The 14,628-nt window shown below is 36.6% G+C and overlaps 1 protein-coding gene and 1 long non-coding RNA gene across 2 annotated transcripts; both read left to right on the top strand.

Moving 5' to 3' along the window:
• Positions 1-11: 11 nt before the first annotated feature.
• LOC122056528 (serine/threonine-protein phosphatase PP1-like) lies at positions 12-13,260 on the top strand. Its single transcript, XM_042618526.1, has 4 exons — positions 12-492; positions 11,189-11,748; positions 11,855-12,116; positions 12,931-13,260. The coding sequence occupies exons 1-3, from the start codon at positions 315-317 to the stop codon at positions 12,071-12,073; spliced, it is 957 nt and encodes a 318-aa protein (XP_042474460.1). The 5' UTR covers positions 12-314; the 3' UTR covers positions 12,074-12,116; positions 12,931-13,260.
• LOC122056529 lies at positions 6,711-9,993 on the top strand. The gene is made up of 2 exons (XR_006133210.1): positions 6,711-6,837; positions 6,931-9,993. It is a non-coding gene; the product is annotated as an uncharacterized LOC122056529 (long non-coding RNA).
• Positions 13,261-14,628: the final 1,368 nt, after the last annotated feature.

The raw sequence follows: 14,628 nt of genomic DNA, 5'->3' as shown, positions 1-14,628 counted from the left end.
AAATACTTACTCCATGTCATACACCTGATCGGGCCGTACCTTTTTGGTTCCTCTTGCCGGTGCGTCCGCTCTCCTCGAATCCGAGAAGATCCGAAGAAACCCTAAGCGATCGGTCTATCCTTCGTCACATCGACGAAGGAGCGACAGCGGCGCTCTTGCTCCGGATAGGAAAGAACGGCAAGACGAAATCGAGGGGCTGTTTTGTATTCTTGTACGGCGCCTGTGGGGGCGGTGGAGGGCAGGAGAGAAAGGCGGAGCTTTAACGGTTTCTTTGTGTTGTTACGTGGTGATTTGGGGGAGAAGGGGGGTTGCTGATGGATTCCAAGATGCTGGATGGAATCATCCAACGACTTCTGGAAGTCAAGGGTAGCAAGCCAGGGAAGCAAGTGCAGCTTCTAGAGGCGGATGTCCGGCAGCTTTGTCTCGTGTCGAAGGAGATCTTCCTGCAGCAGCCCAACCTCCTGGAACTGGAGGCGCCAATTAAAATTTGTGGTAAGCCCTATTTTTATTTTATTTTTTTTGCTTTTGTAATCTTGCTATGAGCTGACTCAACATTGTAGAATTGTTATGCAAAGATTGTAAATTTACGGCTTGTTATGAGTGAATGGGAAACAGCAGATAGAAACTTCCTTTCTGTTACTTTCATTAATATCTTGAATTGGAAGAAGTAGGAGAGAAGAGAAATAGTCTAAGCGAGAGGAAAATAAAGACAATATTTTATCTTATCTTCCTTCCACCTACTTTCACACATCTTTTTTGCGTGAATAGTATCAAAATAAAGAATGTAAATTGTGTATTTATTAGAAATTCAAACTTCCTTTTCCTCCAATTCCATCAATTTAGGAAGGAAACAAAATGAAGAGGTTGGATGATTAAATTTCTTGCTTGCCTCCTTTTCTTTCCAAGTAATCAAGAGAAATTAAATTAGTAAGTTCTGCATTTATTATAAACTCAAACTTCCATTCCCTACAATTCCATCCATTTGGGATGGAAATAAATGATGAAAATGACTCCTCTTCCTTCCAAGGAATCAAGGGAATGAATTTTGTATCTGTTGTAATTGCTAGAAACTCAAACTTTGTTTTCCTCCAATTCCATCCATTTCAGATGGAAACAAAATGAACTAATTGGATGGAATAATTTCTACCTTCTCCCATCTTCCTTCCAGACAATCAATAGAAATGGATAAGCTCATTTCTCTTCCTTTCTTATTTCCTCATATTTCTGTCCAAGTTAACACACCATTAATTTTGGTTTTGTCCAAATATGGACAGAAATAGAGTGAAATGTGTGAACGAATGGATTATCCACTTTTTGGAGAAATTTATGCCCTATAGGCCTATACCTTGTTTCCCCTCTTAGTTGTTGCAAATACCTGCTGGACCAACAAACATATCGACCATTCTTTTTTATGATTATGGCCAATCTTCATTGCCTCTGCTGTGATTTATTTCATAATCACATATAATTTACAACTGTTCAATGATAATTGATGCCATTTTCAATGTGAATTTAAAATTTTATCCTTTGTCTTCCTTCCAAGTAAACTTAGAAAGGACCACTAAAATAATGATGGAAAATTCAACATGATTGATTCTTAATATTTCTTCTGCTTCCTAATCCTCTCAAGTAATCAAAAGCCTTAGTGACTAATATGCTCAACATTTACAAGTCAGCATGTTCTCATTTTCAAAGCATGCTCAGTTGTAACAATAACTTTTGTCATGTAAATTGCAAATTGAGTAGGCACAGCTCGGAATTCAGTTCCATGGACCTATGATTTGGGGTGCTAGCTTTGAGTTGTGATCTGTGCTTATATTAGTTGACTGTTTCCACGTAACCTCCTTTATTTCATTGCTTTATTTTGCAGATTTGCTTAAAATATGGAAAACCTTTTTTCTTTTGAAAAAAATAATATTTTACTGGTCATGGAATTAAGCTGTAGACATTTCAACTAAATTCTTTGAAATTGACATCCTAATGGTTAAGTGGAACCTAAATCTTCATCATCATCATCAACTCATGTTTATCTGAACTAGTTGAGTTGGGTGCATGACTTATTTCTTCATTGCGCTTTATTACATGAACTCACTACTCTCTTTAACCACCTTTTCCCCCTTACACTTCACACTCTAATAGATTCAACATTTCTAATTATAGAATTTGTTGTTTGTCTTTTGAACATGGTTGGACTATTTCAACCTATTTTCTTTCATTTTATTCCCTATTAGAGCAACACCTAATTGCTTAATAATATTTATGTCCTTTATTTATCTGACCACACATTTATTTTAATATTGCATCATTTCTCAGCTAATTTTTCATACTTATTGCTTTTAAATAGCTAAACACTTTGATCCATAAACTTTGGTACATTGTGTTGGTGCAATCTTGCTTGAACTTGGTGTTGTTAGGCTAAGGTGTTTCATGGTTGGTTGTATGGTTGATTGTGTGGTCAAAAGGTTATATATAACCCAAATGTTTAAGCTAGGTCAATATGTTAAGGTGATATAGTGTGCCAAGTAGGATCAAATATTTGACGGTGGACAAAATCCAACAGGTAATTTGACGAAGTCGAACAAGTGTCGGCAATGGAGAAAGTTTAATAGGGTTGGTATTGGATGAAGTGTTGGCAGCGAAGGAAGTTCCACATGGGTTGATGGATGTTCAATAGGTGTTGTCAATTGTAGAAGTCCAACAGGTGTTGGTAACGGGAAAAGATCAATAAATGTTGGCAAAGGAAAAGTTCAATGGCATTGGCAATGGGTGAAGTCACAGATGTTGAAAAAGTGAAAAGTTTAACAAATATTGGACATAGATGAAATCTAACAAGTGCTAATAAAGAGGAAGGTGCAACTCATGTTGGTAAAGGAAAAGTTAAATAAAGTGAAGGAAGTCACGATAGGTCAAGGCTAACCTGATGTTTAATAATGAAAAAGTTTCAAGTCAAGGTTGACTTGATGCCGAGTAAATGGAAGTCCATGGATGACACCAAGTAGATGATAAAGTATCGAAGATAAGGTCACTTGATTAGTGGAAGTCATGAATTGACCAAGTTAAGGTTAACCAATATAAATACATGAGAAAGTCTTAGAGGCAATGCCTTTTGGCAGATGGTGAAGTATGGGAAACAAGGTCTCTTGGCACGGGAAGTCCGGAGGAAATGCCGCTTAGCAAGATGAGGAAGTCCTAGAGGCATGACCTCTTGGTAAAAAAGTCTTAAGTGAGACGAGAGTCTAAGAGAGACATGTGTGCTTTGAGTTTTAGATAAACTTACACGAGGACTCGATTATAGAGTTGGTTAGAGTCGATGATCTAGTCATATGAAGGTTGGATTATTGAGTTGACTAGGCAGTCAACTCAAGATGATTTGAACAAATAGTAGCTCAGTCGTCTAAGCACATGATTGGTGCAAGATTAGTGGATTGGTGAATGATGATAGTTAACTGATTGTAGGAGCTATTAGATGGTCTATGAGGTACAACAAAGCAGTTGGTCAAGTATCTGTTGATGAGCTAGACAGTCAACTTGAGGCAGGTGCAGTCAACTCAACTATACATTAGTGGTGTACAAAAGGTTGAAGCAGTCGTGGAATTATTCGATTGTGGTAAGATGATAATTGACTGAACAAGAGGAAATTAGCAAGTAGCAAGAAGTTCTTTAAAACAAGAAGAAGAATATAAGAATGAAAACCAAGGGAGGTTGTGGCAACCAATGCATACAAACAAATGAAACCAAGTAAAAATAAAGCCAAAAAGGAGAGCTGCAATCTTGGATTGTTCCTTTATCGTATTCTTATTGTATTACTCATTGTGTATCTTTTTGTTCCTCTTTGTAAGCAAGATTGTAAGAGGAATCTCATTTCTAATCCAAGAAGGAGAAAGTATAGAGGGATTTCAGGAGTGATTCACCACAAGTCATAGGCTGTGGAAAACGAAGTAGGATTTCAAAACCATGTAAAAGGCTACGTGTTTGCATTGTTTATGTTCATGTTTGATATTTCTGCTGCATTACTAACGTAGACACCAGTAAATCGATTGAGCAATTGGCTATTCACTTTGTAAGGATTTGAAGTAAATTGATACCCTATTGATTTGACAGTTGATGCCAAGATAGGGAGAAGTATTGATTGATCCAATAATGCACATGACTTGTTGAGAAATTGAATTACATTATAATTATAAGACCAGACATCATTATAGTGAGTGAACATGTTCAACTAGCTTCTTGTGGCTCCAAGTCATCACCATTTGATTGTAGGTTTGATATTTCTATCATGCCTGAAGAATGCTCCAGGGATGCTTCCTGTATCAAGAATGAGATCACCTTGATCTCAGATTATAAGAAAGATGTTTAGTTGGACAAAAGATTCACATTAAGCTATTGCACCTCTTGAGACTTGAGAGATAGTCTGATTTTCTTAAAAAGAAGAAAACAGGCTGTCATAGCCATATCAAGTGCATATGTGAAGCATATAGCTAACACCCTAGCTACATGTGAGTTTATGTGGATTAAGCACCTGTTGATTGATTTGTGACATGCTCCTAAAGAGCCAATAAAATGATATTTGCCCCCGGGGCTACGGTGCAACGGTTAGCCCCTCCAAGCGGTTAACCAAATATCTAAGGTTTGAATCTCTGTTGCGGCGCACTACAAAGATCTTCTGAGACGACAAACTTAAGAATGCTGGCCGTTTGGATGAGCTTCTGTGAGCACTTCCTGATTTACCTTGGTGGTTGATGGGAAACTTCTGTAGGGTTGGGATTTGTCGGTTTGAAGAGTTGGAATTACCCCAAAAAATAAAAATATAAATAAAATGGTATTATGACAGGCAAGTTGTTATGTATATAACTTTTAATCCAATCTGATTGCCACTGTTAAAGAGAAAATGTAGTTCAATGAAACTTCCATGGAATTTGTAAGGTCTAATGATCAGTTAAGAGCAATAGATTTGCTAACTAAATCCTTAAGAGGTCCTAGGTTCCGATATGCAGTAACAAATTGCTTTTCACAGTATCTTTGAGCCAATTTGAAAGGAGTGTTAGGAATCTATTTGGAAACAACATCAATTAAAAGGGTTTAAACGGACTATTATGATTATGAATAATATATATTGAGTTAGAAGGGGCTACATGAGGTAGACTAACCCTAGTTTTTTTTGTAAAAATTTAACAAATATACAATAATTTTATTGGGAATTGTACCTACCCATCATTAGTCTTCATTAACTTGTTTCTACATCTATTTTAGGATTTATTATCATTGTCATTATCATCAATAAACCACTTATGTCCCAACAATTTTTCAGTCGCTGTGGGCATCTTTTATGATGCACTCTGCTCTGTAGGTAAATGACTTTAGGAAAATGGTGCCATGGAAAAAGGATTTTGACTATCTACTTACCAAACAACTCAGTCCAATCTAAAAGTGCTTAAAAAGACTAAAGGTAATTGAGCAAGCTTTCTGAAGTGTGATATATGCTATCGTAGTTTTGAAATTTTTAGACCAAATAAGATGTGATATTTAATGCAGCACTAAAATGGATCCAAAACTTGCATTAAGAATTAGGATGAAATTGGCACAATTTGAGGGATTACTATCTCACACGGAGATAAATGAATGCATAGAGAATGAAACTTTATTATTAGGCTAAGAATTATTTACATGGCGGACGTTGGGGACCTTTGAAACACTCCAACCTAAAGAAAGTTAGGAATAAAATAAAAAATATTCCAAGAAAAAGATATAATCTAATATCTAACAACTCAATAAAGGGCAGCCCGTGCACAAAGCTTCTGCCAATGCGGGTCCGAGGAGGGGTCGATTGTGCGGCCTTATCCTGCTTTTCGAGATGTTGTTTTTGAGACTTCAACCCATGACCTCTAGGTCACATGGTAATAACTTTACCGTTGCGCTAAGGCTTCCCTTCATCTAACAACTCAATCAAAAGAGGAAATAAATCAATTTGCAAATTAGAAAAACAAACTAAATTAAATTTCTACCTAAACTTTTGTAACAATTTCTATCTTAATAGCTATCTTAAGTAACTTATCATCCTAAACAAGAGGGAGTTACCAAAATCACCTTTTAGAAATTAAGTTCCTAGTTTGCATTAATATTTTTGTGTTTTTTTTTGTTTTTTTATTATGGTCATTTAATCACACATGTATTGTTCTTGTTCCATTTTTAGTCTTTCCTTTTACCTCAACAACTATTGTGATCAAATCGATGACATTGCGTTTCAACAACCACTAAGACAGTGAATATGCTGTGATGTTAGATTATCTGTGTTGGAACTCCTAGAAAACACTATGTACTTCCGAGGGTTCATTCCTTCTCCAAGAGGCAATGCACCAGTTGAGAGAGAGAGTGTTGAATCGGGAAGCACTGATTACTTTAATTAAGAGTCTTTCTCCCAGGGTTCTGGTTTCTATGAGGTTGGGGTAGGGACAAGTTTATTTGGAAGTTTTACTATTTGCCTGCTTGCATCTAACAAGTACTTGTACATAACTGGGCTCAAAACTATATTATGTTTGTGATAGGAGTCAATATATTGGAGTGCAGTGAGGGGCTTGTACAGGATGTGGTTTGGCTAACTGGTCATTTTCATTTATCCCTTCGGGTTATTTGTATTCATGTTTACTTTGATGCAAACTAGTTAAACTTTTTAATAATTGCTTAGAGGAGAAAAATGGTGAAGTTTCAGGCGTAGTTGTGAAAAGCGCGCGTTTGACTGCACCTAAGCGCAAGGCGCAGCCAAGCACGCCATTTGCGCTTGGGTAGTGACCTAGGCGCAGGACTTGAATGAAGCGTGTTTAATTGCACACCTTTTGAGAGGTTAAGATGCGCTTAAGGTGCTATTTTCCTCGTCTTATTGAAGTTTTTAAAATAGGCGGTCCATTAATAAAAGTTATTCATTTGGTTGACTAGGAAAAGAAAAGCCTGCAATGGGATACGTTTACAAGGCAATGGATAGGGCTAAGGAAGCTATTGCTGCCTCATTCCATAGCAATGAAGATAAGTAATTAAAATATTTTTGATATAATTGAAAAAAGATGGTCAATACAACTCCATTGACCTTTGTATGCAGTTGGTCATTTTTAAACCCAAAGTTCTATTCGGATTCTAAAATACAAAATGACATTGAAGTTGTGATGGGTTTGTATAAGTGTATATCTAGGATGTGTGAAGGTGATGAACTACCAGTTAAAATCACATATCAACTACCAATGTATAAGAGGCTTGCAGGAGTTTTTTGGAATACCTATGGCTTAGACAAAGAACCAAAAAGTCACCATCATTTTTTTTTCTTAACATATCATAGATAATGTTATTTGAAACAACAATTGACCAAAGGGCGCATTTAAAGTTGCAAAATTCTCAAAAGACTCACCTAACTTTTAGATTTCCCAAAGAGCGCACTTGTTTCTTGTTTTACCCCTCTCGCCAATTACAGTGTTGCATTTAAAGAACGCACCACAGTGGTACTGATTTTCAACACCATAATGGTGCTGATTTTCAACACCACTGTGGTGGTTGAAATTAACGCCACTATGATGCTGATTTTTGAAAATCAACACCACTTTGGTGCTGATTCAAAGAACAGTGGTATTGTTCTTTGAGAACTAAGAGAAGATCTTCTACAAGTCAACTTATTGATGTAGAGGAGGAAGAAATGGGTTTTGAGGAAACTCATGAAGATACAAATATGAAACATTCGGCAATGATGATAATGATAAGATGATGAATATTTTGATGATTTAGATATTTGAAGTTTGTTTTTTCTTTAATTTGAAATTTGATTTTGATTATGAAGATAAACTATTTTAATATTAAAATATTAGTGAATTTTATATTTATATTACTGTGTAATATTTTATGAACTATAGTTTTATTAGTGATATTTTGGCAGAAATTCCCTATATATGTTTGAATGGTAGAAATTTATACCCAGAGCGCCTTACTTCAGTGAGGCGTGTGCCACTTTGTGCCTAGTGCCTCAGGCCTCACAACACCTATACGTTTGGGTGACTCATGCCTTAAATAACTATGGTTTCAGATGATTTTCCTTCATACATCCAACTGCCGTGCTCTACATTATCTCCTTGTCATTGCTTCTTGACTTCACTTTTACTTTGCTGGTCAACACACATATAAGTTCTTGTTTACTTTCTTATCCAGTGCCCTTGAATCATTGGGTATTTGTCTAGTTAGTTGCACTGGTGGAAACAGAGCCCATGTTCTGAACCAACAACAGTGATAAAATCTTCATAGAATTTAATTTAAAACCTTAACTGATACTTTCTCTCTCTCACCTGCTTGAGGAGTGGAGCAATCACTTATGTCTATTATAATGAAGTTAAGAAAGTAAAATTTGTTGTTTTTTTCCAATATCTCTCTCTCTCTCTCTCTCATGCTTGACGAGTGGATCAATGCTGCCATGGGCGTAGCCAAGTTGGTACTCGGGTGAGGAGTTGCCACAATAGGTCTTGGGTTAGAATCTAGGGGTTTACCTGTACTAGGCCCCCTCACCTAGGAGGCCGCTCAATTGGCCAAATAATCCCCGTGATTTACTCCCTTCCAATGTGCTTGAGACGGTCTCGGAGGGCCCCCGGGTTGAGGGTTATGACCTTGAGTGGAGCAATCACTTTTGTCTATTATAAAGAGGTTGAGAAAATAAAATTTGTTGTTTTTTCCTATCTGTCTTTGGGCATTTTTGCCCAATAATACATGAGGCCTGCTGTAAATTCTTTTGTTTGATCTTTTCGAGAAAGTGATGTTGTTTGTCTAGTCCTCATCACTCTTGCAATTGTGTGGTTCAACTACACTGTACTTTAATTCATGCTTCAGCAGTCATAGTGATATTTTGTTGGTTCATTTATTTTTCTAGTGCACAATTTTTTTTTTTTTTAATTCTGTACACTCTGGGCTGTCCTATGGTATTTTAGATAATTTATTCCCGTGTAATATATATATATATATATATATATATATATTGGTACTCTTTCAACTGACAACATGATGTGTAATAGATTGATTTTTACCATAAAACAAACGTCAAATTGTCATAGTGTTCAGTGCTCATAATAAATTATCCTAATGTTTAAGTCAATTGTAATGTTTATGTGGCGTAAACTATCCACCCATCTGCTAGAAAGCGGCTGTTGCTCATGCTCCTAGTATAATATATGATGTATCTTTTACACAATGCAGAAAACTTCCATTGCTTTTTGAGTGTTTATTTGTTTTATGGTTTCTCCCAATTGGAATATCTCACATGTTGACATAAGTTAGCTAAATATGATGACAATAAGAAAGAAAACAAGCTAAAGTGAAAATGTTTGGAAGAATATTTTTGCTTCTTATGGAAGCTTATTTGTTAGCAAAAATGTAAGTAAAAATCCTTCACAACAATAGAAGGATAGTTAATTAATCTTCATTCAAGGAATTTGATTTTCTTTATAATCTACAGAAGAATGTGGAATAAGAGAAGCTGTTTTTTTTTTCTTCTTCATGCACAAGCGGTCAAAGCATGTAGTAAGAGACCAGTCTACATAAGGTGTTTGATGCCATTGTCTATGAACCAGGTATATGTTGAGAAATTAAAGCTGGTGTACCAATTATTCCCCTATTCTTTTTCACACGCTTAGAAATAGAACTCATACCATTTCTACTTTAAGTGTTGGATCTTCCCATTTATCTTGGTTCTACAGCAAAATAATTACTTTGACAATGTTAGATCTTCCCATTTATCGCAACCTTGACGCAACGGTAAAGTTGCCATCATTTGACCTAAAGGTTATGGGTTGGAGTTTTGGAAACATCCTCTTGCAAAGCAGGTAATGCTGTATATAATAGACCTTTCTTCGGGACCCTGCATTGGCGGGAGCTTTGTGCTGCCCTTTTCATCAGTTCAAATCTGGAACAGTTTGCAGTGTCGACACTATTTGCATTTCCTTTTCTTTGATTGTATGACTCTTATTGCAAATATAATAAATCATACAGTCACACTTATCTGTTATTACCTGTATATAATAGACCTTTCTTCGGGACCCTGCATTGGCGGGAGCTTTGTGCTGCCCTTTTCATCAGTTCAAATCTGGAACAGTTTGCAGTGTTGGAAGTGTCGACACTATTTGCATTTCCTTTTCTTTGATTGTATGGCTCTTATTGCAAATATAATAAATCATACAGTCACACTTATCTGTAACTATACAACAGCTACTTGTTTTGGCTAATAAAAAGTGAAATACCTGCCAAAAAAATGTTTGATTGAGGAAAGGAAATTCATGTTGATTCTTGAGAGGGGAAGGTTGTTCTCAAAAAGGAGTGAGGATTCTATTGATCATTATAATGGGACATGATATTTAGCAATTTTTTTCATTTTACTTTTTCTAATGGCGTCTACAGCCTCAAGTGTTCCGGAGGGGAGAAGGCTATAAACTTCCTTTTCCCTCTATATGATTGATGTGGCAACAATTCTTGATGATGTGATGTTTTTTATGTTGGAAAAACATATATGAGATGAATTGAGCTCTTAGTTACCTGTCTTCTCCTTTTTCATGTCTACTTGATATTCTTTTCTATTTCCTTTTATATTACAATTTCTGATTAGGTAATAACATCCAAAATTGATGTGTTCAAGCTTATTCAACTATACAAGTAGCTAAAACATCACTATTCTTTTTAGTGAAATAAATTTTAACGTGGGAGTAATAGTTATTGTGCTGTCTGCTTCATGTAGGGTAACTTCTGTTGCCATGTGTATTACATCTATCACTGCAAGTTCTTAGCAATGATCATTAACCCTAAGTACTACTAACTGATTGTTGAGTACTGAAGGAAACATTTCTGACATGCTTGTTGCATTGCTTTTGATTTTTGAAAGCACACTTTCTGACTTGAAATAATTATTTCTTTTTTTGGGTTGGTTTTTCTATTATTAGAAATTGTGCTTCGAGAGTTTCACAGGTACACTTCATATCCTTTTTAAAAGAAAATTACAAATATAACCTGGTTGTCTTTTAAGATTTTTAAAATTGTAAAGTCTTTCTATTTTCATAGTAAAAAAAAACTAGAAATACAATTTGCCCAAGAATACTTTATCCTTTGGTATTTTTTAAACCATGGGTCTTGCAAAGCTAATTCATTTTGCAGAGGCTGACGTTATGTTTCTTCCTGCAAACAGGTGATATCCACGGTCAGTTTTCTGACCTTTTGAGGCTTTTTGAATATGGTGGGTTGCCACCGCAGGCCAATTACTTGTTCTTGGGTGATTACGTGGACCGTGGGAAACAAAGCCTTGAAACAATTTGCCTTCTTTTAGCTTACAAGATTAAATACCCAGAAAATTTCTTTCTTTTGCGGGGTAATCATGAATGTGCATCCATAAACCGTATCTATGGTTTCTATGATGAGTGTAAGCGCAGATTCAATGTGAGACTTTGGAAGGTGTTCACTGATTGTTTTAATTGCCTACCGGTGGCAGCTCTTATTGATGAAAAAATCCTATGCATGCATGGTGGCCTTTCCCCAGACTTACAAAATTTGGAGCAGATCAGAAACCTAGCTCGCCCAACTGATGTTCCTGACAGTGGATTGCTCTGTGATCTTCTTTGGTCAGATCCTAATAAAGAGGTCCAAGGATGGGGAATGAATGATAGGGGTGTTTCATATACTTTTGGTGCTGATAGAATTGCAGACTTTCTTCAGAAGAATGATTTGGACCTAATTTGTCGTGCTCACCAGGTTAGGGATCTCTCTTTCTCATCCACTCACACACAACATACACCACTTGAATTCATGCGTATAAACCATGCCGACCTTGTTCAGCTCTAGATTTTTTTGGTATTAGGTGGTGGAGGATGGATATGAATTTTTTGCTGACAGACAACTTGTAACAATTTTCTCGGCTCCAAATTACTGTGGTGAATTTGATAATGCGGGTGCTATGATGAGTGTGGATGAGACCTTGATGTGCTCATTCCAAATCCTGAAGCCTGCAGTATCAGACAGGAAAAAAATGGGTTTCGGTGCTACAACAGTTTCTAGAACTGGAACTCCTGCTTGGTAGTATTGTTGAATTGAGGAGCAAATTCTTTTTTCCAATAGTCAAGGTATTGTGCATTTCTTCTCTCAACATTATTTCCAGAACAAGAGTTTCTCGGATGTAGCTTAATTGAAGCTAATAAGCGTTGGTTTTGTTTGATTATACCCTTATCATCTTATCCTTTCCAAATAGGTAATCATGAAAGTTGAAGATTCATTATTTTGAGCTACCTAAGTACTCAATCTGACTTTTTGATAACTATGATGCAAGTAAATTCTTTTTCGATTGAGAAATTGCTTGTTTGGTGATTTTGGAGCAATTCAAGTTAGTAATGAAAGTATGAAACTATATAGTTATGGAAGTAAAAGATTTTGGAGCAATTCAAGTTAGTAATGAAATTATGAAACTATATAGTTCTGGAAGTAAAACATTTAACTCTGTCTTCGTTGCTCTCATAATGGTCGTCTTCATCATCAAACCATGTAAATCTCCACTACTTGGAGATAGGTTTAGACAACTTCTAATGCAGGTTACAAGCCTAATCCACCCCAAACTTTTTCATGCATCACTTATAAAATTGTTACAAATGAGTGCTATTTGGTAAAGGTTTGTTTTAAATTGGCGTTAAGCTAAACTTTATGGATTTTTCAATATATTCAGATATAATGTATGCACATACTGTTGCTGCCTAATGAAGTTGACCATTTCTACCTACTTCAAGAGCTTCCACTCTCTTCTCTCTTCTTGGTTCAAATTCATGTGACGGCGAGCAAATCTTGGAGCCAAACATTTAAATGCTATTTAACAATGCACGCTCATAATATACCTCGCTTCATTTTGAGCATGTTTAATGTATTTATTCCCATGGAATTTTGGTGTAGGTCCCTGTTTGGATGGGTACATGTTCCTAGCGACTTGCCACATGCTTTTGCTCAACTCGGATTATGAAATTGCTTGATCTGCATGAAGAGTGGCCAGAGTAGTATCGTATTAAACTATGTGGGTGCTGTTGACTAATCCAATTCGCCTCCAGAAACAGCACATTGTCTTAATTTTGAATTTCGGTGTCCGTTAGTATCTGGCCATTCCATCACCCATCAGCTCTGCAAATGAGCAAAGAGCGATGATCACACAGAGCAATGATGACACCATATTTTTGTGACCTTCAAAAGTTTAATTGAGTCAAGTTTGGTGTTTAACATCTTACTCTTGATCATTTGTTTTCGTTGAGTTTCTTGTGCAATGCCCTTCACTGATCTCTAAAATTCTAACAATGATGTGGGTTAGGCCTAAGACATCTGTTTCCAAGGCTATTTCCCTCCCTCGTTCCAGCCGTGCTTGCCCCTTCAGGGCATGTTGAAGACTTCATTCACTTTGTTTGCCTCTAGCTATGTTACAGTCATAGCGACTTTACCTGTTTAGTACTCGTCAATCAGCCTATTTAGCTAGCCATTTGTTTGCTTCTAGTCATATAGTTTTCTCTTCTCAAGGCCACCAATCTTCTCCTATGAAATGGATTGTTGTGTCAAAAGACCACACGGATGCATGTATGTCGACATTATTTCAGTTCTTCAAAGGGAACTCTTCGTTATGGTTCAACAAAATGCTTTAGTTTATCGATGATTCTCCTAACAGATCCAATTCACATGCAACTGTCTATTAGTTAGATAAATCTAATGAACCACCACTTGAATTTTGTTGTGGGCTTGAGTTCGTTTGGATGGATTACTTCAACCAACATGTAAGGATCCAGACACGTAAAGCTATGTGGGATGCAACTAGAGAATATTTATAGGATTATAAGTTCTTCGTCCCAAGCTATTTGTTGGGAAAAAACAAGGGGTTTCCTACTCTACAATTGTCTTCCTTCATGCGGATTGATAGCTCAACCAATTGGTGACTCAAAAATGTCCAGTAGCTTGGCATTGGTTGATAGTTTAGCATCTCTATAAAGCTAAGTGATTCAACAACTCGACGATGATGTTTTGTGATAGGATCAATAGAAACATGATTAGCTAAAAGCAAGGGTTAATCGTTCCCGTTATGATAAAATTGCACCGTCCAAGTGCTTTGGATTGAGGACAATGTCTGCATTTCAAAATAAGAGCACTTTAAATCTCAAAACATATGAATCTTCAATATCCTCTGTAGTTCAAAATCAGGAAGAAAAGCCCCTTTTGGAAATGTTTTATAGTCGCTTGTATCATGTGGAGACTAAAGGGGCAATCTCCTTTAACCGCCGACGACAGAAGTAGGAAGTGTGTCGCGCTAGTTCAAAATCAAGAGGAAAAAGTCCCTTTTAGGGGTCCTCTATAATTTGTCGCAATGGTTTGTTGTAGCATGTGGACACTCAAAGGGCAATGCACAGGGGGTTTGCACCCCTTGGCCCTTGATTGGCCACATGAGTTTGTTGACTTTTCAAAGATTGTACCTGCACTTGTAGTCGTCACTGTGACATGTAGCTTGCTTCATGGGCTATGCAAGTGAACTACTTTGTAGATAGTGTGAGAGCTACTTCGCAGGTTGCACCTACAACTCGCCTAGTGAGCTACACTTATTCTAATATCCAAGTCCTATGC

Source organism: Zingiber officinale, chromosome 3B, assembly GCF_018446385.1.
Source record: "Zingiber officinale cultivar Zhangliang chromosome 3B, Zo_v1.1, whole genome shotgun sequence".
NCBI lineage: Eukaryota > Viridiplantae > Streptophyta > Magnoliopsida > Zingiberales > Zingiberaceae > Zingiber > Zingiber officinale.
This window is presented reverse-complemented; position numbering and strand designations above follow the sequence as displayed.